At 40.9% G+C, this 25,922-nt stretch overlaps 1 protein-coding gene across 5 annotated transcripts in view; it reads right to left on the bottom strand.

Annotated features, from left to right (window-relative positions):
- Positions 1–25,922, bottom strand: part of TTC7B (tetratricopeptide repeat domain 7B) — a 256,223-nt gene that overhangs the window by 80,625 nt on the left and 149,676 nt on the right. For all 5 annotated transcript variants that reach the window (XM_075926715.1, XM_075926716.1, XM_075926717.1 and 2 more), the window contains 2 exons: positions 21,538–21,654; positions 16,013–16,110 (listed from right to left, as the gene is read on the bottom strand). In XM_075926715.1, the coding sequence (XP_075782830.1) occupies positions 16,013–16,110; positions 21,538–21,654 (215 nt within the window). The remainder of the gene's footprint in view (positions 1–16,012; positions 16,111–21,537; positions 21,655–25,922) is intronic.

Genomic DNA, 25,922 nt, shown 5'->3' with positions numbered 1-25,922 from the left:
TGGCTCTTCCAGCAGAAATGCATGGCACATAGTTTCTGTGAGCAGTCTGCGGACAACTAAATCACTGGGAGCAGCTCTCTTAAAAACAGAGTTCTGAGTGCTCAAAGTTCACTCTGTCTTTTTTATAGTTTTTTTCAGAAGTTTTTTTTATTTAAAATGCAGATTTCTTGCTCTGCATCTCATATTTGCTATGGTGCTAACAGCCTACATTCTGGCTTCCTGTTCCACTCTACTGAACACTCACTCTGTTCTTTCCCCAACATCACACAAATCTTTCTTAGTTTTGTTTGTATGGTTATAAATCTTTAGCTAATCATATTCCCTTGTCAGTTGCTTAGCTCTCTCCAGCAAGGTTCTGTTGTTGCATTTCACTCAGTTTTATCCCCTTCCATCCCCTGAAGGTGCAATGGCAGTTTTGTTCTGATTGCTTAAAATAGCACTATTATATAATTATTATAATTATAATTATAATATTATATAATATCACTGTTTGAAGCAATGAGAGAAAAATTGCCATAGCACCTTTAGGAGATAGAAGGGGGGCAAGGAGGATAAAATATATCTCTCTCTGAATTCTTTAATCCCTACCAAGGACATCCATCATTGTGAAGGCCAACTTGTGTCCAGCTGAATATGCTGTAAAATACTCCATTGTCTCTATCAGAAATTGTAACACATGTAGAGAAAGTGTTAAACAATTGCTATAATCAGGATTTAAACATGAATGCTGTAAATAACTGAAAAAAAGAGTTTTGTTCCCTTAAAAAAAAGAAACTGAAGATTCTTTTGAAATCGAATGTCTGGAAATAGGCATGAGAAGTCTGGGAAAGGAAACTAATAATAATACATCAGCATAATGGAGCTCTACTATCACCTTTAGTTTGTCTGGTTTCACTTTTGCTAGGGTTCATCTTCGATATTAATATTGTCTCAATTGTGGGAAGTTTTTGCAAGTTCAAAACCTCACACAATTAGTTACCCCTTGAATAACATCTGGACGTAGTAATTATCTCACAGATGGTAAAATGCTGTTTAAGATTTGCTGTCTGAACTTTATTTCATGGCACATTTTTATTGAGAAATACTTTGCTTTACTTTCTTCTAAGTTACCTTTCAAAATTTATGGATTTATGGAGAGAGAATGTTTATCACTAAATCAACATTTTATTAGCTTAAGATAAGCCTGTGCTTGTTGGAATATTTTGAATCAATAAACTTTTAATTCAATAGGAGACTTTGTCTGCCATAATGTGAACAAATTACCAAGGAAGCCTGATATTGTAACAAGGTGATTACTAAAATTGTCAGCATTTTTACTGCCATTTGTTTTGTGAAGGACCTTTCTATCTCAGACTTGCTTATTGCCCAATATCAGCACATACCCTAAATTTACAGATTATCTCTAACATTTGCTTTTAAATTATCTTTCTAAAATATCATTTTATCCTGAAGCCTAGATGAAACCAATAGTCTCTTCTACACTCTGTTAATAAGCATCTCTACTTAAAAAGAAAATGATAAAGTCTATGTCTATCACACAGAGATATCAGGGCTTTCCTTGTAATTTACTTGTTAATTTCTAAAAAAATTTCAACATTAACAACTTGATTTAATGAGAATCTGTCATATATTCTAGCTCTCAGCACAGAAGAGGAAAGTAGCTTGATAAATCCCATTTAACAGAACAATGTCTTATTCAAGACAAGAGAGTCTGAATTCAAAAGAAACACTCAGGAAGGATGAAGAACACTCCGAATTTCACAAGCATAAGAAGCAGGTATTAAAGCATTTAAAAATACTAATGGTGTAACATGCACGGTGTGCTAATGCAAGCAAACACATTTTGCGTAAGGAGATGGTATCTTCTGCAGGGCTAAATAAAGCAGATGTTTCAACTGAAATTTACATTCTTCCTACTGAATATTCACAAGGCATATGAGACAATTTTCCTCACACAGAAGTTGCAATGTTAATTTATCAGTATGGGCAGAGGAACATTTCAAGAAAGCCAAATCTGGATAATTTAGCACAATGTTGCTTTTAGTTCCCTGAATAATACAATATCAGTTAAGATGGGATGGGGAACCTTTTTTGGGACAGGGCCAATCACCCACAGAAAAATTCAATCTGGGGCTGCACACAAAAGTGAAAAGAAAAAAAAACACACAAAACAAGCAAACAAACCCCCCAACCCTCCCCTCACACACTAGAGCTTGGGGGGTGTGGGATGGAGTGGGGGGAGGGACCCTAGTAGATTTTGTGTGCTATAGCCCTGAGGTAGGGCAGTGGGGGGGTCTGGAGTGCCAGTGTGGACTCCTCAACGCTGGGAGGGAGAGGCCCTGAGCATCAGGGGCCAGATCCAGGCAAGGTGAGGGCTGCCTCTGGTCCCCTGGCATGTGGTTCCCACCCCTGCAAGGTGTGACATAACATTAAGATAAGGTGAGTGATATAACTTCCGTATCATCCATTATATCTTAACGGATCAACTTCTGTTTGTAAGAGAGACAAGTTTTCAATCTTAGAGCTCTTCCGATCGTCACAGGTATATTTGCACTGAACACACACCATACTTGCACTGAAATATGTACAGGTCTTTCTAGTTCTCTGTACTTTTCCCCCCTTAAGCAATAAAAATCTCACTGCTACTTGGGAGAAATTTATTTAAAAGTGAGAAGGGCAACGAAAATGCTGCAAATTTCTATTACTAAATACAATAATCTTAAAATATATCTGATTATTGTAATCTCAAAATTGTGAAATATCTATTTTACATCTTGGATAATTTTTTTTCTCTAAATGTCTATTTATTGATCTATGCTGTAAATTTTATTCTCTCTGTTGAGGTCTTTAAATCTTCTCCGAAAAGAAAGTAACAGCCCACTTTGAGTTGTACTAGAAATCAAATTAACAGCAGTAACATTACATATTAGACTACTATAATGCTTATCAACAGTGATGGCTTAAGAACCTTAATAATAAATGTTACCAGTGACTGGCCATTATTCTATTTCTTCCTGAAATACTTTTATTTGGAGTCCTCTAGAATGAATACTGCCTTTTTAATAATTAGATTAACGTACTAGTTGAGTGCTTTCAGATTTTGTAAGATTACAGCCCTCAGGGTGATTGAATGGGTAAATAGCATCAGCTGCACTTTGCATACTGTGCACTACTTCCACTACTGATAAACAATATTTACATTCTGTGGTGGAGGAATATGTGATTTTTTAAAGTCTTTTAGAAATTAAAAGTAGATCCATATAGTGAATACTAAATACAAACTGAAAAAAAGAGAGTAAAACCCATGAATGTAAGCATCTGGTGGGTTACCTTTGAACAACAGATCAAACTACAAATTAAAGTCTTAATTAAAAAAAAAGATAAAATTGATTTCTGATAATCCTCAAACTGACAATTAGCTTTTAATAAAGGTTTTGAAAAATATGGGTTGTTAAAACTTCTGAAATAATTTTGGTTTTTACCAGTATAAGAAGCTGAAGTAAACTTTTGTGTCATGGGTTTTGTATTTATTACAAGAAGATGTAGACTTGAATGAAATAAGCAGCTCACAATGTTCAGGTTTTAAATTTATATCAAGAAACTACAAAGGCCATGGACTAAATTTTTATTCATACAGCATAAGAATGGCCATACTGGGTTAGACCAAAGGTCCATCTAGCCCAGTATCCTGTGTGCTGACAATGGACAATGCCCCAGAGGGAGTGAACACAAGAGGTAATCATCACGTGATTTCTCTCCTGTCATCCATATCCAGAGAGAGGCTAAGGACCATCATTCCTACCTATCCTGGCTAATAGCCACTGATGGACCTACCTCCATGAATTTATCTAGCTCTTTTTTGAACCCTGTTAAAGCCCTAGTCTTCACAACATCCTCTGGCAAAGAGTTCCACAGGCTGACTGTGTGCAACATGAAGAAAAACTTCCTTTTGATTGTTTTAAACATGCCACCTACTAATTTCATTTGGTGGCCCCTAGTTCTTATATCATGAGAACAAGTAAATAACTTTTCCTTATTCACTTTGTCCACACCAGTCCTGATTTTAGAATCATAGAAAACTAGAACTGGAAAGGACCTCGAGAGGTCATCGAGTCCAGTCTCCTGCTCTCACAGCAAACCAAGCACAGTCTAGACCAGTGTTTCTCAACCTTTTTTTAGTACCCCGTTTAAAAAATATATATATTATAAGTACCCCCAGTACCTACAGTTTTCAGACACAATTTTTTTTTCTACCATTGCAACACATTTGTTTAATGTTTAACTTAATTGTAGCCGGCCAGGCAATGAAATTTTTGTATGTAGAAAGTACAAAAATAATAAAGCGCTGTAAAACTTAAAACAAAAATTCAGTTTTCTCCAAATTTCAGTTGTGTTGACGTACCCCCCCAGACTTCTCTCAAGTACCCCTAAAGGTACTTGTACCTCTAGTTGAGAAACACTGGTCGAGACCACCCCTGAGAGATGTCTATCTAACCTGCTCTTGAATATCTCCAGAGATGGAGATTCCACAACCTACCTAGGCAATTTATTCTAGGGTTTAACCACCCTGACAGTTAGAAAGTTTTTCCTAATGTCTAATCTAAATCTCCCCTGCTGCAGTTTAAGCCCATTACTTCTTATCCTTTCCTCAGAGGCCAAGAACAACAATTTTTCTCCCTCCTCCTTGAGACACCCTTTTAGATACCTGAAAACTGCTGTCATGTCCCCTCTCAGTCTTCTCTTTTCTAAACTAAACAAGCCCAATTCTTTCAGTCTTCCCTCGTAGCTCATGTTCTCTAGACCTTTAAACATTCTTGTTGCTCTTCTCTGGATCCTCTCCAGTTTCTCCACATCTTTCTTGAAATGTGGTGCCCAGAACTGGACACAATACTCCAATTGAGGCCTTTGCGCAGAGTAGAGTGGAAGAATGACTTCTCGTGTCTCGCTCACAACACTCCTGTTAATTCGTCCCAGAATCATGTTTGCTTTTTTTGCAACAGCCTCACACTGTTGACTCATTTAGCTTACGGTCCACTATGACCCCTAGATCCCTTTCTGCAATACTCCTTCCTAGACAGTATCTTCCCATTCTGTATGTGTGACACAGATTGTTCTTTCCTAAGCGGAGTACTTTGCATTTGTCCATATTAAACTTCATCCTATTTACCTCTGACCATTTCTACAGTTTGTCCAGATCATTTTGAATTATGACCCTATCCCTCCAAAGCAGTTGCAACCCCTCTCAGTTTGATATCAGACAATCCAGGAAGTTTTTGGATAATGAAGGGGATAACTTCCTGGTACAAGTGCTGAAGGAACCAACTAGGGGCCATGCACAGTTTGATCTGCTGCTCACAAACAGGGGAAGTAGATGTGGGTGGCAACCTGGGAAGCAGTGATCATGAGATGGTAGATTTCTGGGTCCTGACCAAAGGAAGAAAGGAGAGCAGGAAAATGCACACCCTGGACTTGAGAAAAGCAGACTTTGACTCCCTCAGAGAAATGATGGGCAGGATCCCCTGCGGTGCTAACATGAAGGGGAAAAGAGTCCCGGAGAGCTGGCTGTATTTTAAAGAAGCCTTATTGAAGGCACAGGAACAAACCAACCCAATGCGCAGTAAGAAGAGCAAATATGGTAGGCGACCAGATTGGTTTACAGGGGAAATCCTTGGTGATCTTAAACACAAAAAGGAAGCTTAAAAGAAGTGGAAACTTGGACAGATGACTACGGAGGAGTATAAATATATTGCTCAAGAATGCTGAGGAGTAATCAGGAAGGGAAAAGCACAATTGGCATTGCAGCTAGCAAGGAATGTGAAGGGTAACAAGAAAGGTTTCTACAGGCATGTTAGCAATAAGAGGGTGATCAGAGAGGGTGTGGGGCCCTTACTGGATGAGGGAAGTAATCTAGTAACAGATGGTGTGGGAAAAGCTGAAGTATTCAATGCCTCTGTCTTCACAGACAAGGTCAGCTCCCAGACTACTGTGCTACACAACATAGTATGGGAAAGAGGTGGGCAGCCCTTGGAGAAAGAACAGATTAAGAACTATTTAGAAAAGCTGGACACACACACAAATCCATGGGTCCGAATTTAATGCAGCCGAGAGTACTGAGGGAATTGGCAAATGTCAATGCAGAGCCTTTGGCCATTATTTTTTAAAACTCATGGAGATCGGGAGAGATCCTGGATGATTGGAAAAAGGCACATAGTGCCCACCTTTAAAAAAGGTAACAACAACAATCCAGGGAACTACACACCAGTCGGCCTTACCTCAGTTCCCGGAAAAATTACGGAAGGGATCCTCAAGGAATCCATTCTGAAGCACTTGGAAGAGGGGAAGGTGATCAAGAATATTTACCATGGATTCACCAAAGGCAAGTTATGCCTGACCGATCTGATTAGTTTCTATGAGGAGGAAACTGGTTCTGTCGACAGGATGAAGTCAGTGGATGTGACATACCTTGACTTTAGCAAAGTTTTTGATATGGTCTCCCATGGTATTCTTACCAGCAAGTTAAGGAAATATGGATTGGATAAATGGACTGTAAGGTGGATAGAAAGCTGGCTAGATTGTCAGGCCCAACAGGGAGTGATCAATGGCTCAATGTCTGGTTGGCAGTCGGTTTCAAATGGAGTGCCCCAAGGATCAGTTCTAGGGCTGGTTTTATTCAACATCTTCATTAATGACTTGGATGAGGGGATGGATTGCACCCCCAGCAAGTTTGCGGATGACACTAAGCTGGGGGTAGAGATAGATATATTGGAGGGCAGGGATAAGGTCCAGAGTGACCTCGACAGATTAGACGATTGGGACAAAAGAAATCTGATGAGATTCAACAAGGTCAAGTGCAGAGTCCTGCATTTAGGATGGAAGAAACCCAAGCATTGTTACGGGCTGGGGACTGACTGGCTAAGTAGCAGTTCAGCAGAAAAGGACCTGGGGATTACAGTGGATGAGAAGCTGGATATGAGTCAGGTATTTCAATTGTATGCCTTTGAAGCCAAGAAGGCTAATGGCATATTAGGGTGCATTAGGAGGAGCATTGCCAGCAGATCTAGAGAAGTGATTATTCCTCTTTATTAGGCACTAGTGAGGCCATATATGGAATATTGTATCCAATTCTCCCCCCCCCCCAACAGAAAGGATGTGGACGCATTGGAGAGGGTCCAGCAGAGGACAACTAAAATGATTAGGGTGCTGGAGTACTTGACCTATAAAGAGAGGCTGAGAGAGTTGGTCTTATTTAGTCTGCAGAAGAGAAGCATGTGGGGGATTTGATAGCAGCCTTCAACTTCCTGAAGGGAGGTTCCAAAGAGACTGGAGAGAGGCTGTTCTCAGAAGTGATGGATGGAGGAACAAGGAACAATGGTCTCAAGTTACAGTGGGGGAGGTCTAGGTTGGATATTAGGAAAAACTATTTCACTAGGAGGGTGGTGAAGCACTGGAATGGGTTATCTAGGGAAGTAGTGGAGTCTAGAGATGTTCTCTTGCTCAGCCCTGCTCGGGAGCAGAACCTGTGGCACCTGAGGTTGAGTACCGTTGCAAAAAGATCTATAGCTGGGAAATCCCACCTGCGAAAAACAGAGAGGAGAACCTTGGTGTTGATCCCCCATTCATGCTGCTCTGAGAAACGTCTGCTCAGTTTGTCAGCCCTCATGTTCTGCTGTCCTGGTACATATGTGGTGGTTGGAGTTATGTGGTTCCTGATACACCAGTTCCAAAATCTGATTGCTTCTGCACATAGTGAGTGTTATTGGGCACCACCCTGTCGATTGATGTAAAACAAAGAGTGTGTGTTGTTCATGAGGACATGAAAGATTGTTGCCCTTTATCAGGGGAAGGAAGTGAGCGCATGCCCTGCGAATGGCCTTGAACTCCAGGATGTCGATATGAAGGTTCCTCTCCTATTGGGACCATGTGCCCTGTATTGCCCTTGCGCCACAATTGGCACCCTAGCTCCTAAGTGATGCATCCGTCAATATAGTTACTGACAGATCTGTAAGGTAGAAGGATATACCGGCAAGTAGGTTGGTTGAAGTCCATCAGTTGAAAGATTGTAGAATTGTCAGAGGAAGTGTAAGACTCCTCATGAGGCTGTGTCAGGTTGGAATGTAGGTGGCTGTGAGCCAATGCTATAGGCAGCACATGTGTAGCCTCACAAATAGGACAACAAAGGTTGTGGCCACCATGTGACCCAATAATTGGAGGCACGTTCAGGCTGTGGAAAAGGGAGTATACTTGATCCCCCAAATAAGGTAGCACAGTGCCTTGAATCTATATGGTGGCAGATAGGCTCTTGCTGTCACTGAATCTAGAACCGCTCAGATAAATTCTATTTTTTGTGCGGGCTGTATGGTGGACTTGTGTATATTGATAAGCAGTCCAAGTTGGGAAAAACATTCCCTGGTCGCGGTTGTCATCGCCATAGCTTGTTGATTTTCTGGATCTCTTGATTAAACAGTCATCGAGGTAGGGGAAGATGATGTTGTTCTATCTTCTGAGAAAAGGTGTGACCACGGCTAGCGTCTTCAAGAACATTCGAGGGGCCGTAGAAAAAGAAAAGGGGAGGACCTGGTATTGGTAATGGTCTTGACCTACGACGAATCTGAGAAATCTTCTGTGGGCAGGGTGAATGGTTACATGAAAATATTCATCCTGAAGGTCGAGGACTGAGAACCAGTCCCCTTTGTCCAGTGTTATTATTGAGGACGGGTGACATGGAGAGAAATGCGCGGATATAGTCGAGGAGTGTGTAGTAGTGTGCTGTGGTAATGCAGTAGCTGCATCTCTTGGGTGTTAAGCCTAGGAGGAATGTGGTTGCTACCCCTGCCATGATTCCCAAAGGGGCCACTGAGGCTGAAATTGCTGTGGAGAATACATCCACGGCTGGCTATGCCATGGGAAATGTTGTAGGGAATGATCCCAGTATGAATGCCAGGGAGCCACTGAACCTGATGGGGATGAATGGCAGGATGAAAATCTACTCCTATGCCTGCTGCCATAGTCAGTTCATGGTGAAAGCAGCATAGGAGAGTGGGGAGCCCTTTCTGGCATATGAGTGTGCCCATGGGCATGAGAAAACAGTGAGGAGCACAGCGAGCAGGCTCTTGGACTGAGCAGTGTGCCCGGTTGTGGGGATTTTTGTAAACGATTCACCTTGCGCAACGCTTTCTTATGCTGTGGAGCCAGAGCGCAGCTGAGTTTGGGTTGACTAGGGATGGCTTGTTCAGGCATTGTAGTGGTGCTTGTGGTGGCATATGTAGCTTTGTAGGGGCCGCTGCCTCAGCAGCACTGACCAGTGTGGTGCACTTAGGTTCTGACTCAGTTCTCCTGGCTGGTGCAGACTTGAGCTTCTCCATGGTGCCGGAGACTGACGGCACCGGGGAATGGGAGGCTCGGGGCAGAACTGTTAATGAGTGTGCCAGAGAAGCCTGCAAAATCTATGAGTCTTTATGGGGTGGTGAGGCAGCCCTGTCAACAGGCTTTTGCTGTCTCCGTGTCTCCTGCAGACCTACAGACTTCCCTCTCTTTTATTAACTCTCTACTCCTCTCTACCCAGGTACAGGCAGTCAAGATTCAGAAAAACATAAATTTGAACTTCCAAAAAGTTCAAGTTTGTTGAGATCTAGTTTTGGCCTAAGACGGTTTAAAGAATAGGTTAGGCAAACATCTGTCAGGAATGATTTAGGTAAACTTGGTCCTGTTTGGAGATGTCCCTTCCAGGCCCAATAATGAAGTTCAGAGCTGGATGTAAAGTTCCCAAAAAATTCATGTGGTTTTAGATTACATGTTCTAATCCAAACATGTCTCTATTTAACAGCAACTCATCTGGCTGATAAACAGTAAGCGAAGAAGATCTCTAAAAAGGATTAAATCTACAATGGTAATGACTATTCATTATCTGAATAACTTGAGACGTAAAATAGGGTCTCTCAAAGCTCTTGGCATCCACTTGAAAAACAAATGTTTCTTTGCACACATAAGTAGCTAGATTTTAAAATTTCATAACACATTTCTTGTATTTGCTTGATAAAACAAGAGCAGTGAACTAGCTCAGAATGTGGAGTGCTTACAAGACAAATTTCCTTTTTTGGATTAAAATGCTTTTAAAAAATAGCAAGTGAACATAAGAATGTGAAAGTAGAAAAGTCCCACTGTACAAATAACAGGTTCTTGCTATGGTAAAATACACACTGCATGAAGCCTTTATAATTCTGAAATAAGGAATTTATAACCGAATATCTATTATAATGGCAAAAATATATCTTGTGCATGTGAGAGTAAACATCTGATCTAACCTGATGGTTTCAGAAATAAAGCAAGGAAGTACAATTGTTTTCTTATTGAATAACACTGTTATATTTCAACGACTCACAGGTTGTTGAGTTCTAATTTACAGCTGTCAAAATGCCATAAAGACATGTCAGATTGGTAAACCTTTCCAAAAGCATTTTGCATTGAAGTAAACAAGAATTTATGTGTCAAAGACAATACGAAAAGTATGTTCTAGTTTTGACATAAAATCTACAAAAGCAAGAAAACAAATAGCTAAGAAAATAAATCTCTTCATATTTGTGATATACTATGATGTAGAGTAGGATAATATGATATAGAGTAGGATAAGCGCGACCAGGAACAGCTAACAGGAGAGTTTGGAGAGGGAGTTCTCCAGGTAAAAGAGGAGTAAAAATGGGACCCTTGTGGTAAGTGGCTGTCTGGAGTGTGTGTTTGTGTGTGGGGGAGTTATTTGCAGTGTGCTGAGATTGTGTTTGTCTGTTTGGTTTGTTTGTTTGGTTTGTTTGTTTGACGGAGCTTCTAAAAGGTTTGAAATCTAGAAGCCTCTGTTAATTGGCTGAGCCTCAGTCAGGGGGAGGGGCTACCAGAGCTATATAAGCCTGTGACTCAGCGACCAGGGAGAGCGTGACCAGGAACAGCTAACAGGAGAGTTTGGAGAGGGGGAGTTTAGAGGGCACTAGTGACTTCTGTCCTTCTTAAAAACCTAACTCTTAGAATAATCTATACTCCAGAAGTTTAAAAAGAATCCCAGTTTATACTTACACTTATTCATTACAAACATGGAGACAGAAGCCCAGCAGCAGAGTGGGGGCTATCCTGTTTATTGTGTCGAGTGTAACATGTATGATTACCTGCCCTGTGGGCGGGTGGCATATGTGTGCACCCGTTTCAAGGAGCTCCTGACCCTCAGAGACTGAGTTCGGGCTTTGGAGGACAGGGTGGCTGAACTGGAGGAGCTAAGGGAGGTAGAGAGCTATGTTGATGAGACTTTCCGGGACACTGTAGTACTGTCCCACCTCCAGTCTGAGAGCCCCAGTGTTCTTAAGGAGGATGAAAGTCTCAAGGGAACAGAGCATTTAATGGGAGCAGAGGGAAACCATCCCGTAGTTGGGATCCTCCTCCCAGAGGATGTTGCGGTATCATCTCGCACTGAGGATATCTCTGACGGGGAGGGAATGCCAGTTAGGAAGAGGCAGGTGTTAGTAGTGGGTGATTCGATCATTAGAAACATAGATAGTTGGGTTTGTGATGACCCGGAGAACCGTATGGTCACTTGCCTGCCTGGTGCGAAGGTTGCGGATCTCTCGAGGTATCAAGATAAACTTATGTGTAGTGCTGGGGAGGAGCTGGTGGTCGTGGTACACGTAGGTACCAATGATGTAGGGAAGGGTAGGAGAGATGTCCTGGAGGCCAAATTTAGGCTGCTAGGAAAGAGACTGAAATCCAGGACCTCTATGGTGGCGTTCTTGGAAATGCTTCCAGTTCCACGCACAGGGCCAGGTAGGCAGGCAGAGCTTCAGAGTCTCAATGCGTGGATGAGACGATGGTGTAGGGAAGAGGGGTTTAGATTTATTAGGAACTAGGGACACTTTTGGGAGAGGGGGAGCCTATACAGGAAGGGTGGGCTCCACCTAAACCAGGGTGGAACCAGACTGCTGGCACTAAACATTAATAAGGCCGTAGAGCAGTTTTTAAATTAAGAGATGGGGGAAAGTCGATTGGTGCGGAGATGCACGTAAATCGGAGAGAGAATTCTCTTAGAGGAGAATCTGTTGACAGAGATTCTCTAAGCTGTAGTCGGACAGAGAGGAGGGGGGAGGGCAAACCATGGGCCAGAGCTGACAAACAACCGCATACAAAGGAATCCAATGCATCAGGGAAGGGCAGACAAATAACCAGTGGCAAATTTTTAAGTGCTTGTACACAAATGCTAGGAGTCTGACTAATAAGATGGGTGAACTAGAGTACCTCGTACTAAATGAGGAGATAGACATAATAGGCATCACTGAAACCTGGTGGAATGAGGAAAATCTGTGGGACACAATCATACTGGGATATAAAATATATAGAAAGGATAGAGCAGACCAGGTGGATGGCGGAGTGGCAATGTATGTGAAAGATAATGTAGAATCAAATGAAATAAAAATATTAAGTGAATCAACATGTTCCATAGAATTGCTATGGACAGAAATTCCATGCTCCAATAATAAGAAATTAGCAGTAGGGATATATTACCGACCACCTGACCAGGACAGCGATACTGACATAGAAATGCTAAGGGAGATTAGAGAGGCTACCAAAATAAAGAACTCTATAATAATGGGGGATTTTAATTACCCCCATATTGACTGGATACATGTCACCTCAGGAAGAGAAGCGGAGATAAAATTTCTCAATGGCTTAAATGACTGCTTCTTGGAGCAGCTAGTGCAGGAACCCACAAGGGGAGAGGCAATTCTTGATTTAGTCCTGAGTGGAGTGCAGGATCAGGTCCAGGATATAACCGTTACAGGACTGCTTGGGAATAGTGACCATAATATAATAACATTCAACAGTCCTGTGGTGGGAAGAACACCTCAGCAGTCCAGCACCATGGCATTTAATTTCAAAAAGAGGAATTACGCAAAAATGAGGAGGTTAGTTAAACAGAAATTAAAAGGCACAGTGACTAGAGCCAAATCCCTGCAAGCTGCATGGAAACTTTTTAAAGACACCATAATAGAGGCCCAACTTAAATGTATACCCCAAATTAAAAAACATAGCAAAAGACCTAAAAAAGAGTCACCGTGGCTTAACCACCATGTAAAAGAAGCAGTGAGGGACAAAAAGGTATCTTTTAAGAAGTGGAAGTACAATCCTAGTGAGATAAATAAAAAGGAACATAAATACTGTCAAATCAAGTGTAAACATGTAATAAGAAAAGCAAAAAAAGATTTTGAGGAACAGCTAGCCAAAAACTCAAAAAGGAATAACAAAATGTTTTTTTAAGCCTGATAAAAAACCTGTGGGTCCCCTAGATGATCGAGCTATAAAAGGAGTAATCAAAGATGATAAAGCCATTGCGGAGAAACTAAATGATTTCTTTGCTTCAGTCTTCACGGCTGAGGACGTTGGGGAGATTCCTGAGGAACTGTCCCAGATTGAAGTGTCATTAGAGGAGGTTTTGGAACAAATAGAAAAACTTAATGTTAACATATCTCCGGGACCGGATGGCATTCATCCAAGGGTTCTAAAAGAACTTAAATGGGAAACTGCTGAGCTATTATCTGTGGTTTGTAACCTATCCTTTAAATCGGCTTCCGTACCTAATGACTGGAAGGTAGCCAACGTGACACCAATATTTAAAAAGGGCTCTAGAGGCGATCCTGGCAATTACAGACCGGTAAGTCTAACTTCAATACCGGGCAAATTAGTCGAAACAATAGTAAAGAATAAAATTGTGAAGCATGTAGAAGAACATAATTTGTTGGACAAAAGTCAACATGGTTTCTATAAAGGGAAATCCTGTCTTACTAATCTGTTAAAGTTCTTTGAAGGGGTTAACAAACTTGCGGACAAGGGGGATCCAGTAGATATAGTATACTTGGATTTTCAGAAAGCCTTTGACAAGGTCCCTCACCAAAGGCTCTTGTGTAAATTACATGGCCATGGGATAAGAGGGAAGGTCCTTTCTTGGATTGAGAACTGGTTAAAAGACAGGAAACAAAGGGTAGGAATCAATGGTAAATTTTCAGATTGGAGAGGGGTAACTAGTGGTGTACCCCAAGGGTCAGTCCTGGGACCAATCCTTTTCAACTTATTCATAAATGATCTGGAGAAAGGGGTAAGCAGTGAGGTAGTAAAGTTTGCAGATGATACCAAACTGTTTAGGATAATCAAGACAGAAGCAGACAGTGAGGGACTCCAAGAAGATCTCACCAAACTGAGTGATTGGGCAACAAAATGGCAAATGAAATGTAATGTGGCTAAGTGTAAAGTAATGCACATCGGGAAAAATAACCCCAACTATACATACAGTATGATGGGGGCTAATTTGGCTACGACAAATCAGGAAAGAGATCTTGGAGTTATCGTGGACAGTTCTCTGAAAACTTCCACACAGAGTGCAGCGGTGGTCAAAAAGGCAAATAGGATGCTAGGAATTATTAGGAAAGGGATAGAAAATAAGACCCAGAATATCTTACTGCCCCTGTATAAAACTATGGTACGCCCACATCTTGAATACTGTGTACAGATGTGGTCTCCTCACCTCAAAAAAGATATTTTAGCCTTGAAAAGGGTTCAGAAAAGGGCAACTAAAATGATTAGGGGTTTGGAACGGGTCCCATATGAGGAGAGGTTAAAGCAACTGGGACTTTTCAGTTAGAAAAGAGGAGACTGAGGGGGGATATGATAGAGGTCTATAAAATCATGAGTGGTGTGGAGAGGGCTGATAAAGAAAAGTTATTTATTAGTTCCCATAATAGAAGAACTAGAGGACACCAAATGAAATTAATGGGTAGCAGGTTTAAAACTAATAACAGAAAGTTCTTCTTCACACAGCGTGTAGTCAACCTGTGGAACTCCTTGCCAGAGGAGGCTGTGAATGCTAGGACTATAATAGAGTTTAAAGAGAAACTGGATAAATTCATGGAGGCTAGGTCCATAAAAGGCTATTACCAGGGGATAAAATGGTGTCCTTGGCCTCTGTCAGAGGCTGGAGAGGGATGGCAGGAGACAAATCGCTTGATCATTGTCTTCGGTCCACCCTCTCTGGGGCACCTGGTGCTGGCCACTGTCGGTAGACAGGATACTGGGCTAGATGGACCTTTGGTCTGACCCAGTACGGCCGTTCTTATGTTCTTATGTAATATAGTGTCTTTTCTGGTAAATTTAGTGCAAATGCCAATTGTTTCTATGTTTTAGAGTTTCTCTTAAAACTGTACATTTACTCATTCAAGCTATGAGTTTTTGGTTTACAAAGACTTTTAGGCATAGTTATTCAAGTTAATATAGGTGAATTTAAGATAATAGACTAATTATACAGTGTATAAGCATGTACTGACATGTAATGACATTGTAAAGTTAACCTACTGCAGTCTGTGTAGCATTTTATTTTACACTGAATTTAATGAGATTTGTAAAATATGTATTTCTTTTAACATGTCAAAAGCTATTAACCTCTATTGTGAACCTATCCCCCAAATAAAATCTGTTTTCAAATATGTAGTTGTCAAAAATAGTTAGTAAAGTAAGATATTTTTAAGGTGTAGGAGGGAGTTTTCTTTGTTTTGCAAATTTGTTTTTAAAATTACAACGAAAAAATGTACTCAGAATTGCTTAGATACAAATGGAATGGATAAAGTATCAGATCCTAGCTAGACAGGCATGACAAAAGTTAACCTTTATTAAATATTTAATAATGATAACACTTCCTAAAATATGTATATATTTATATTGAAATAAATGTAGTGACAGGCTGGACAATGGAACCTTTAAACACAAAAATAAATTAATCAGTAAAATGTAAAGTTTATATTGCAAGCATCTCCTCAAATCTGCTAATGCAATTTTTTTTTTTAAACTTTTACAGCAATATTTCAGGTATCTAGAGAAAAATGTCATCATATCTTACACCAAGTGCTTCGGTCTTTTTATCTTGTGAGTTTTAACCGAAGATATGGAGAGCGACATTATTTTTGCCACATTTCCTGTTCAAGATACTAATTCTCACCTGTTTCAGGGTCACTGAAGTCAGGTAAGGTAATTGTAGTGAGTTGTCGTCTGTCTGCAATGGCTCTGTCTAACAGACTGCTCCCGCGTCCAGAATCACTGTAACATAATATTTAAAGGATGTCATTTAAAATATAAAAATCAAACACTGACTGTTGACATACAATTAATATAATGTCCCTCCTCACATGTTCTTGCAAAACAGTAGTAACCAAAGTTTAGTATTAAACATGGCCAATTATTCAGTCAAACAACTACACTAAATAAAAGCTAACTAAAAATAACCACACTTATTGTAGCAATTCTTGTTCCATAAATACTCAATCAGAATGGTCACAAAAGATACAAACATTTAAAGTGGTTCATATGTTACAGCTTTACAAGCCAAATATATACTTAGACTCGAGATATTAAACGAGTGCACGATACAGTACATTTATATAACAATCAGTCAAATGATGACAGTCCTAAAGAACACAGAATCTAAACACATCCAAACCAGAACATAGGACAAAGAGTTAAAGTTGAAGAGAAGCTGTGGATATTGCTAACGAGTAAAAGAACTGCTCCAAGACCTGAATTTTAACTAGGGATCTGAAGAAAAGAGGATGTTATGCTAATGAACCAATTTACTTCTATCCTTAATTTAAGGCAACAACCTATGTAAAAATACAGATGGTATAGGAGACCGGTAATGAATTTTTCATCTCTGGTTCACTACATTTGAGTCTAGTCTGGCAGTGACAAAGTCAATGCCACCTACCTAGCTGATTTGGCAGCCTGCGCCTACTGGCCTACCAAATTCACGGTCCATTTTGGTTAATGTCACTGTCATGGGATTTTAAAATAGTAAATTTCATTATTTCAGATATTTAAATCTGAAATTTCACAATGTTGTAATTATAGTGGTCCTGAACCAAAAAAAGTTTTTTGGGGGGAGGAGAGGAGGAGGTTCGCAAGGTTTGTTGGAGAGGTTGTGTACAGTACTGCTACCCTTACTTCTATACTGCTTGATGCTGGTGGCGGCAGTGTTGCCTTCAGAGCAGGGCAGCTGGAGAGCAATGGCTACTGGCCTTGGAGCCCAGCTCTGAAGGCAGAGCCAGCACCAACAGTCGCACAGAAGTAAGGATTGCATTGTATGGTACTGCCACCCTTACTACGTCCACATTGCTGCTGGTGGGGTGCTACCCATCTAAAATAATCTTGTTACTCTCCTACAACTCCCTTTTGGGCCAGGGCCCCTACATTGAGAAATGCTGGTTTCCCTTGTGAAATCTGTATAATATAGGGGAAAAGCACACAAAAGACAAGATTTCATTGTGGTGCCATTTTCAGCAGACAGGCCAGGATTTAATGGGAATGGAGAATGAATTTTCTCTCACCCCTGAAGTGTCCCTCCATATTGGCAGTAAGGAACACTAGCACATCAGTGAGGGGAAACTTGAACTGATACTGTCTGTGCCTTAAACATTCTGTGCATAAACATACAACTTTTGTTTCTAGAACTGTTAATTTGTATCTTTAAAAACAACTGTGCCGCAGGACTACTCATTTTTAAACTCATTATAGTTACAAACTTTAAGCACAGAGTGAAAATACTATTTCTTTTATTCAGCTTTCGCTAAAATGTTACTAAGAAGATCTTGAATGGCACTAATGTCATTGCTAGACTGCAATTTTTCTGTAAAGGGATGCTATTATAGCACTACCCAGGAGACAGAAGGGAATTTTCTGGGATACAGACTATCAGGCATAGTTATTACATCAGCTGGCACATATTTTTGGTAATTGCTATATTAATTTCTCCTTCAACTGAGGAACAAGGCCGCAAAGTATTTTTGAGCAGGAGAACAACATTTGAAGTGAACTACAATTTAATTACTGCACTGACATTCTGGGTGATTATCTAGTTTCCTCCTGTAGTTAGTTCATATTTTGTATTTATTCCAAAATAAACCTATATGGGACAATGTCCTATACTGCTCTAATTTGGAGTGTGTTCTAGCTTTTTCCTATTTAATTAACAGAAATGGAATGAATGTTACATGCATATACATTGTAGGGATGTAAAATTCTGATTAATAAGTTAATTGACTGTGAAGGATCCCAGGTGGGGGATGACTCCAGCCCAGCTGGAGCAGCCTGCAGGGCTCCCCTTCCCTGTCTTACGTGGGGCTGGCTGCTGGCTCCAGGCCCCAGCCACCAGCTGCAAAGGGTGGACTGCAGCAGCCCTCTACCTGTGACAGGCTGCTCCCAGGGAATGAGCTAATCTGTTACCCATTCACATCCCTAATATACTTTACTATATATTCCTTAATTAGGCTGAGCTGGTTAAGAAGGTAAGTACATTATAGTGCAAAATTAATAAGAGAAAAGTATAGAAAAAGAGAGCCTACAATAATTTTCAGAATGCTTTAGCAACCAGACTACAGATACATTGAATTTGATCCATTATTCCTTAATCCTACAAGCAGTGAGAAAGTATTATGATTAGCATTTTTATTACATGTGTTCTGTCCAGTTAGTCTCATAAGTAACATTAGTGAGGACAATAAGTAGTCTTGTGGCTCCTTAGAGACTATCAAAAATGTATCATGAGCTTTTGTGGGTAAAGCCCACTTCATCAGATGAACTGTTAATGGGGATTCTGCTAATTAATGGGGACACTGAGTCCAACCCTCTCCTACAAAAGGTGATCTGATAGCAACCAGAGATATGTACTATAACAAGTCAGAAAATGGAATTTTCATTCAGCAATTCAAATTAGAAAGGGAAACCTCTTCTAATTATAATATCACTCCATATTGAGCTACTACTGGTGTGAAAATGCAATATGCTGCAATAGGATAGGCATGTCACATTACCACAATCCTGCCAATGCTATATGAGGGGAGATATGCCACATCAGATGCTATATAAGGGAGCGGTGTGATACCAGCACAACTTCCAGAATGCCAATATGATGGGATTTGCAAAATCAAGTCTCTCCACTGTCCAGCATTTATTTATAGCCCTCCCTCCCTGCAGAGATCTACTATGATCCTGACTGTAATGTAAATAGATTTTTGTAATTTAATTGTTAGAATTTTTTTTTTAACCAAAATCAGCAGCCTTGAAATCTGGGTTAATATCTAGTAAGGAGATACAGGTTCCTAAGTTCTTAAGGGAAAAGGTAAAAAGATCAGGAGAGCTGGCAACTATTATTTTTCAGAAATTATATAAAACCAATGTAATGAGAATACTAAGCTTTTATAGTTCAGAGCAGGTCAGAATTCCTGCAGGTATCTGGAGGAGTTGTTTCTTAACTGAAGTATTTTTAGGCTGGGTAGCACTGAACCCATCAGGAAAGCAATGACAGAGCACAGTTAGACATCTGTAATCCACACAAGTATAACTGCATATTGCAGGAGGGTATAAAGATATGCTTGCAATGTTACACACACAGGCATGATACTGATATTAAACTTGTAAATGAATTGCAACCATTTTGCTCTGCAGAGCATTCTGTAAATTTGGATAAGATACTATTCCCCATACATAAACTAGGAAATATTAAATATTTTTCAAAGGACAAATACCACATCTGAATCTATTAACAGTATCTGCACTCTTGCCAAACAGTCTTATTCTAATTCAATTTCTAACCCCTTTTTATACAGGGGTAACAATCGGAACAGAATATTTAGGCTTGTAAATATTTATAGAATATACAAGGTTGTTGATTAATCTTAGCTAATAACAAAACAAAAATATAGTGCTACTCTCTAGCACAAATCTCCTCCCCCTTCAACAGAAAGTTACCCCCACAAGTGGCATCCGTCATGTTTTTAAACAGTCATACACTGCAGGAATTTAAATGAAACAGAAATATTCCTTATATCAATTATTTTTCCATAAAGCACACCTAAAGCTACGTCTTATATAGCTAGTACAAACAAACAATTAGACAGGTATTTGGAAGCAAAACTTTTTCAGGTATAAAAGATACCACAATGAAGGGCACACTTCAAGATGAACCTCCTGTCTCTCCTGTGGTCAAATTGCATATATTGCCATTGATAGAAAGGTAAATGATTCTGTGGTACTATGTGCTCAATTAGGATCTCGCCCTTTACAACACTAAAGAAATATCAAAGGGCAGAGACTTGGAATTAACTGGTCAATTATAATTACTTTGACAGAGCTAGTTTTTTGCCTTAAACGTCCTCGGTGAAAAGGGTGTCTTTAAGAAGGGCTTCCCTCTGCTATGCAGAACCTTAACTGGTATAAATTAGAACACCCATAGTTTCTCTAACTTATGGCCAAGCCAGGTCCAGCAGAGACCAAAGCTCAGCTTCGGGGATTCAGAAATAACTATCTTATGTGCCTTCTCTTCTCAAAGATCATTCCTACTCTCTGAATATCCCTATTGGAGTAGCTTATGTGTTACTTCTCCCAGATACCCCTCTCTACCCTCCCAGAAAATGGATGCTATTGGCTCTATTAGCAATTATCAAGTGAACTTGCTGAGTTTTAAAACAACTAGTAGTCCTGTGGTACCTTAGAGACTAATGAAATATACATACACAGTATCATGAGCTTTTGTGGGCAAAACTCAGGTCAAGCTCACCTCATCTGAAGAAGTGGGTTTTGCACATGAAAGCTCATACTATGGTTAGTCTCTAAGGTGCCACAGCACTACTCATTGTTTTTAAAGTTACATACTAACACAGGCTCTCTAAGGCTTAGTTGAGTTTTAGTTCTTGTTAAAGGCTACTCTGACTGTATATTAAACATATCAGACTTAGACCCATAATCCCCTTTGAAAATCAGAAATCAATAAGTCCAGAAATCTCTAAGGGTATGTCTACACCTGCACCCTAGTTTGAACTCAAAATGCATTCAAAATAGTCAATGAAGTCAATGAAGCGGGGATTTAAATATCCCGCGCTTCATTAGCATGATCTCGCCAACGCGTTACTCCGATCAACAGCTGTTTCGAAAGTGAAAGTGCGCGCTGGGACGCGTTAGTTCGAACCAATGTTACTGAGGAGTTACCAAGGGGTTTGGTTCAAACTAACACGTCCCAGTGTGCACTTTCACTTTCGAAACAGGTGTTGATCAGAGTAACGCGCCAGTGAGATCATGCTAATGAAGCGCAGGATATTTAAATCCCCGCTTCATTGACTATTTCGAATGCCTACATTTGCATCCCTAGTTCGAACTAGGGTGCAAGTGTAGACATACCCTCAGTTACCTTATAATAGCAGAAATGCTAATCTGTAGTAAAAAAATTAGGACAGGCCTTTTCAGTTTTTGGTGTCATAAAACTTCTTATAATTAATCACTGATTTCTGTCTCAAAACTGTAGAGCAATGTATTGAAAAGAAACCTTTCGTAAAGAGAGACCAGACATACATTATATCCCAAGAACCATCTTAGTAGAAAACTCAAGGGAAAAGATTTATGAATTGTGATTAAATCAGAATTCTTATGACAAATTTTGATGTACAGGAGACAAAATCCAAAGTAGATTTAGCATCTTACCTGGGGTTAGTGAGATTGTAACAGGACTTCCAAATCTGTAGCATATGTTTGCAGGTAAGGAGTGCTTCATCTGGGCCTCTGCACAGGGATTCCAATTTGGCTTTTGAAAACAGTAATCTAATGGAGAAGGGGAAATTTTTTTTTGAAAAGCCACACTGAAGCATAACTCAATCTTCATTTAAGAGATCCTTGCAATGATTTGAAAACAAATTGGAATACAAAAGTTCCCAATACTACCAACAAAGAACATAGGAGAATCTGAAATATTGACTATATAGTATCAGGTCCTGGAACTGTATTCTTTAAGGAATTTTCCTTGCATTACACATCACATACAAAGAAATAATTCTAATAGGAGTTCTATGTGGAAAGTTATGGATGGTAAAATAAAACCCATTTTTTGTTGTGGAAGCATAAACATACAGTAAATTAAATCTGATTTTCATATAATTTAAAATTCATGCAGATCTTGGTCTGAATTAGGAAGCACTTTTCATTTAAATTCTATGTTCAAGGGGGAGTCTCTATGTAATTTTTTCTTCTAATTCTCAATTCGGGCTCCCTTCAGTACCAAAATCATACACTGACTTCAGGATTTTTTTTTTTTTATTCTTGATGGAAGCATAGTGTGTTTTATTACTGCAAACACAAGGCCAAAATATCTGACCACAGAATACAATTTCTATGATACGCCACAATTATCAAATCAATCTTGGGGACCAGTAATGATAGTGGCATTCTGTAAATTTGACAGTGACACAAGGTGTGTGAGGTAATATATTTTATTGGATCAACTTCAACGGGTGAAAGAGACAAGCTCTCAAGCTACAGAGAGGTCTTCTGGATTCAGTAACAGACATTTCCTTAGATCCACCTCACTTGTCTAATATCCTAGGACCAACACAGCTCTAACAACACTGCAAATATGGTTTTCACCAGGCAATTACAATGAGGCTCAGTGGATTCAGAATAAAATGTTTTTTATTTCTTTGTGTTTCAATACAGTATCCTCATGGAACACTCAATCAGGCATATTCACTTAAAGAGGTTTAAGCAGACCATGACATTACAGGCAGTCCCCGGGTTATGTACAAGATAGGGACTGTAGGTTTGTTCTTAAGTTGAATCTGTATGTAAGTCGGAATTGGCGTCCAGATTCAGCCACTGCTGAAACTGACCGCCAGTTCTGACTTACATACAGAATCAATTCAAGAACCCCAAGCGTCCCCAAGTCAGCTGCTGCTGAAACTGATCAGCAGCTGATTCCAGGAAGTCCGAGGCAGAGCAACTCTGCCTCGGGCTTCCTGTAGTCAGCGCTGGTCAGTTTCAGCAGCGGCTAAATCAGGACGCCTGGGGCAAAGCAGCTGGGGTGCTGGCGCTACTGGACCAACCCAGCAGCACCCCAGCTGCTCTGCCCCAGGCGTCCTGATTCAGCCGCTGCTGAAACTGACCAGCAGCGGCTGAATCAGGACCAGAGCAGCTGCTCTGCCACAGGCGTCCAGAGAAAAGCCTAGTCTGCTGGGGGGGGGGGGGGGGCGTACTAGCTGCGCCCCCCTCCACCCCAGCAGACCAGGAAGACGCGGGCGGCGGACCGAGACGCACCGCGGTCCCGCCGCCTGGGTCCTCCGCGGCTTTGCTCCCTGTCTCCCTGGTTTGCTGGAGACCAGCAGACCAGGGAGACGGGGAGCAAAGCCTCTGACGACGCCGGCAGCGGGACAGCCGTGGGGCGTCTGGGCTGTCCCGCTGCCGGCTTTCCCCGCGGCTTTGCAAAGCCTCGGGGAAGCCGGCAGCGGAGCAGCCCAGGCGCGCCTGGGCTGCCTCGCTGCTCGAGCCCCCCCCCCCGTGGCTTTGCAAAGCCTCGGGGGGTCTCGGGCAGCGAGGCAGCCCAGGTGCGCCTGGGCTGCATCGCTGCCGGCTTCCCCGAGGCTTTGCAAAGCCGCGGGAGGGAGGGGTTTGGGCAGCGGCTTTGCTCCGCGTCTTCCTGGTCTGCAGACCAGGGAGACGCGGAGCAGCTTTTCTCGCCCGGAGTACACGGGCGGCGGGACCGCGAGGTCCCGCAGTCCATGTACTCCGGGGCAGCGCCGTTCGTAACTGCGGATCCGACATAAGTCGGATCCGCGTAAGTCGGGGACTGCCTGTATATCTAGTTCTGTTCTGACCAATGATAAGTGAAACCAAAAGAGGAGTGTAAAAAATCACCTTGTTTCTGAGGGAAAAAACCTAGCATTTCTAGCTGGTATTGTGACTACTATGTGTGTCTGTGTACGGGAGATAGAGTAGTAGGTAAATGCCTTGGAGTACAATAAATGAAATAATTTTAAAAGCTTAACTGTGAATCACTGTAGCAAAGGAAATTTGCGCAGTACCATATATAACACCTTTTAACAATGGGCAGCACTTGACAGTTTTGTTTGTTAACTACACTAAAAAATTGGAAATGGCCATTTGAAAATGACATTATTGGACTAGCGGGGATAAAGGGAAGAGAACAACAGTATGAGCTACAAGGAAAATCTACCTTCACTATGCAATTCCGGATTGATTTGATTAAGACTTTTCATAACAGAGTTCAAAATGGCATCTTGCCCTATGGATCATACAGGAAAAGCAAGGATAGATGCAAATGATATTACTATCATAATTAATTAGCAAAGAAAAGAATGAAGATGGTTATCTTTAACTGCTCCTTTATAGGGATGGAAAAGATTAGTCGACTATCTGATAAAGAAATGCTTATCGGATAGTTGAGTTGACTAGTCACTCCCCCCTTGCAACCTCTATCAAAAAGAGGCAGCAAGGGGGAGGGGAGGAAGAAGAGGGAGTACTTCAAAGCTGCAGCAACAGGTGGAGCCTGGGGCCAGACGCCAAGCTCCACGCAGTGCTGCCGCTTTGAAATGCCGCATGCAGCCCGGGACCAACTGGGGTGTCCTTAGGCTGCACACAGCATTTCAAAGCGACAGCTCTGCACTGAGCCTGGGCTCAGTGGGGGAATCCCCAGATGATCCCAGGCTCTATGTGGTGCTAATGCTTTGAACTCCCACAAGGAGCCTGATGGCAGGCTTCTTCCGGCAAAGCAGCAGCACCACAGGGACCCTGGGCGGGAGAGTCCACAGCTGATTCTGGGCTCTACAGGGCGCTGCTGCTTTGAAATGCCGCAAGGAACTTGACACCAGGCTCCCCATAGCGTTTCAAACTGGCAGTGCTGCAGGGAGCCCAGGGACAGCAGGAGAGTCCCCAGCTGATTCTGGGCTCCAGGTGGCGCTTTCACATTTGAAGTGTAGCAACAGCCCTAAGGCTGCTGCTACACTTCGGAGGCGCCCTATTGGCTAATTGAATAGTCAATGCAAAAATTCATCGACTATTTGATTAGTAAACTACTCACAATTTAACATCTCTACTCCTTTATACAACATGTCCTTTCAGATGCATTTTTTACATATGTTACAACATTGCCCGCCCCTCCATCATTCCTGCAGTGACCATCTGAATTCCACAATATAAAAATGAGGACAGTATTGTTTTCTAGCTTTCAGTGGCATTAGAAGGATAAATTCAGTAAAGTGGTTTGAGACCCTGAAATAGAAGTTCAAAATATTCTGATCAGCATTTGAAGTATAATTAGGTAATTAATGCATGATTGTCTCGTCTCACTGTCAAATTTCAATAACCTTACCAGTTATGAATGAGACAAACATATTGATGAAGGAATGTGAATGAACACATTGATGGAAGATTCAAATTCTACAAATTGAGCTATATTTTATCGACAGGGTTCCATAGTATTAATCTCTGAATTAAAAAAAACCCATCATTTGTCATTTCTCTGTAGCATCGGGATAGGAAAAATCTCTCCAGAATCAAGATGCAACATTACCGAGATATCTAGATTTTGTATGGTTTAAACAATAAAGAAAAAACAGAGTGGCAGCTTAAGAGTAATCATATGCAATCCATCTAACTGACAAAGAATTTCTAATTAACATTAAATATCAGCTTTCAAACACTTGACTCAGGATATGGAGTTGAACAGATGTGGGCTGAATTAAAAGAAGTCATATACAGAGAATAATGTAGGATTCAGTGTGCACAGTTTAAAGAAAGAGCAGAGGTAACACCTACAAGCTAGGCAAGAAGTTGTGACAATGGAATAAAATGGCAAAGAAAACCTTATCTTAGAAAATAAAACACATGCAGAAAATAAAATGTCCATGAAAAAGTATGTTGGGCTAAACTGTAGAGAAACAGAAAATGAAATATTTTGCACCCTTTAAAAATCAATAATAAATTAAGACCTGGCTTCAATGGTTACTTCAGGACATGAAGAAACATGGGGATGAAACACTGGGATGGCCAACTAAACCAACTTATATGAAATAAGCAAGCAA

The sequence above is a fragment of the Pelodiscus sinensis genome, chromosome 4 (genome assembly GCF_049634645.1).
Source record: "Pelodiscus sinensis isolate JC-2024 chromosome 4, ASM4963464v1, whole genome shotgun sequence".
In the NCBI taxonomy this organism is placed as follows: Eukaryota; Metazoa; Chordata; order Testudines; family Trionychidae; genus Pelodiscus; species Pelodiscus sinensis.
This window is presented reverse-complemented; position numbering and strand designations above follow the sequence as displayed.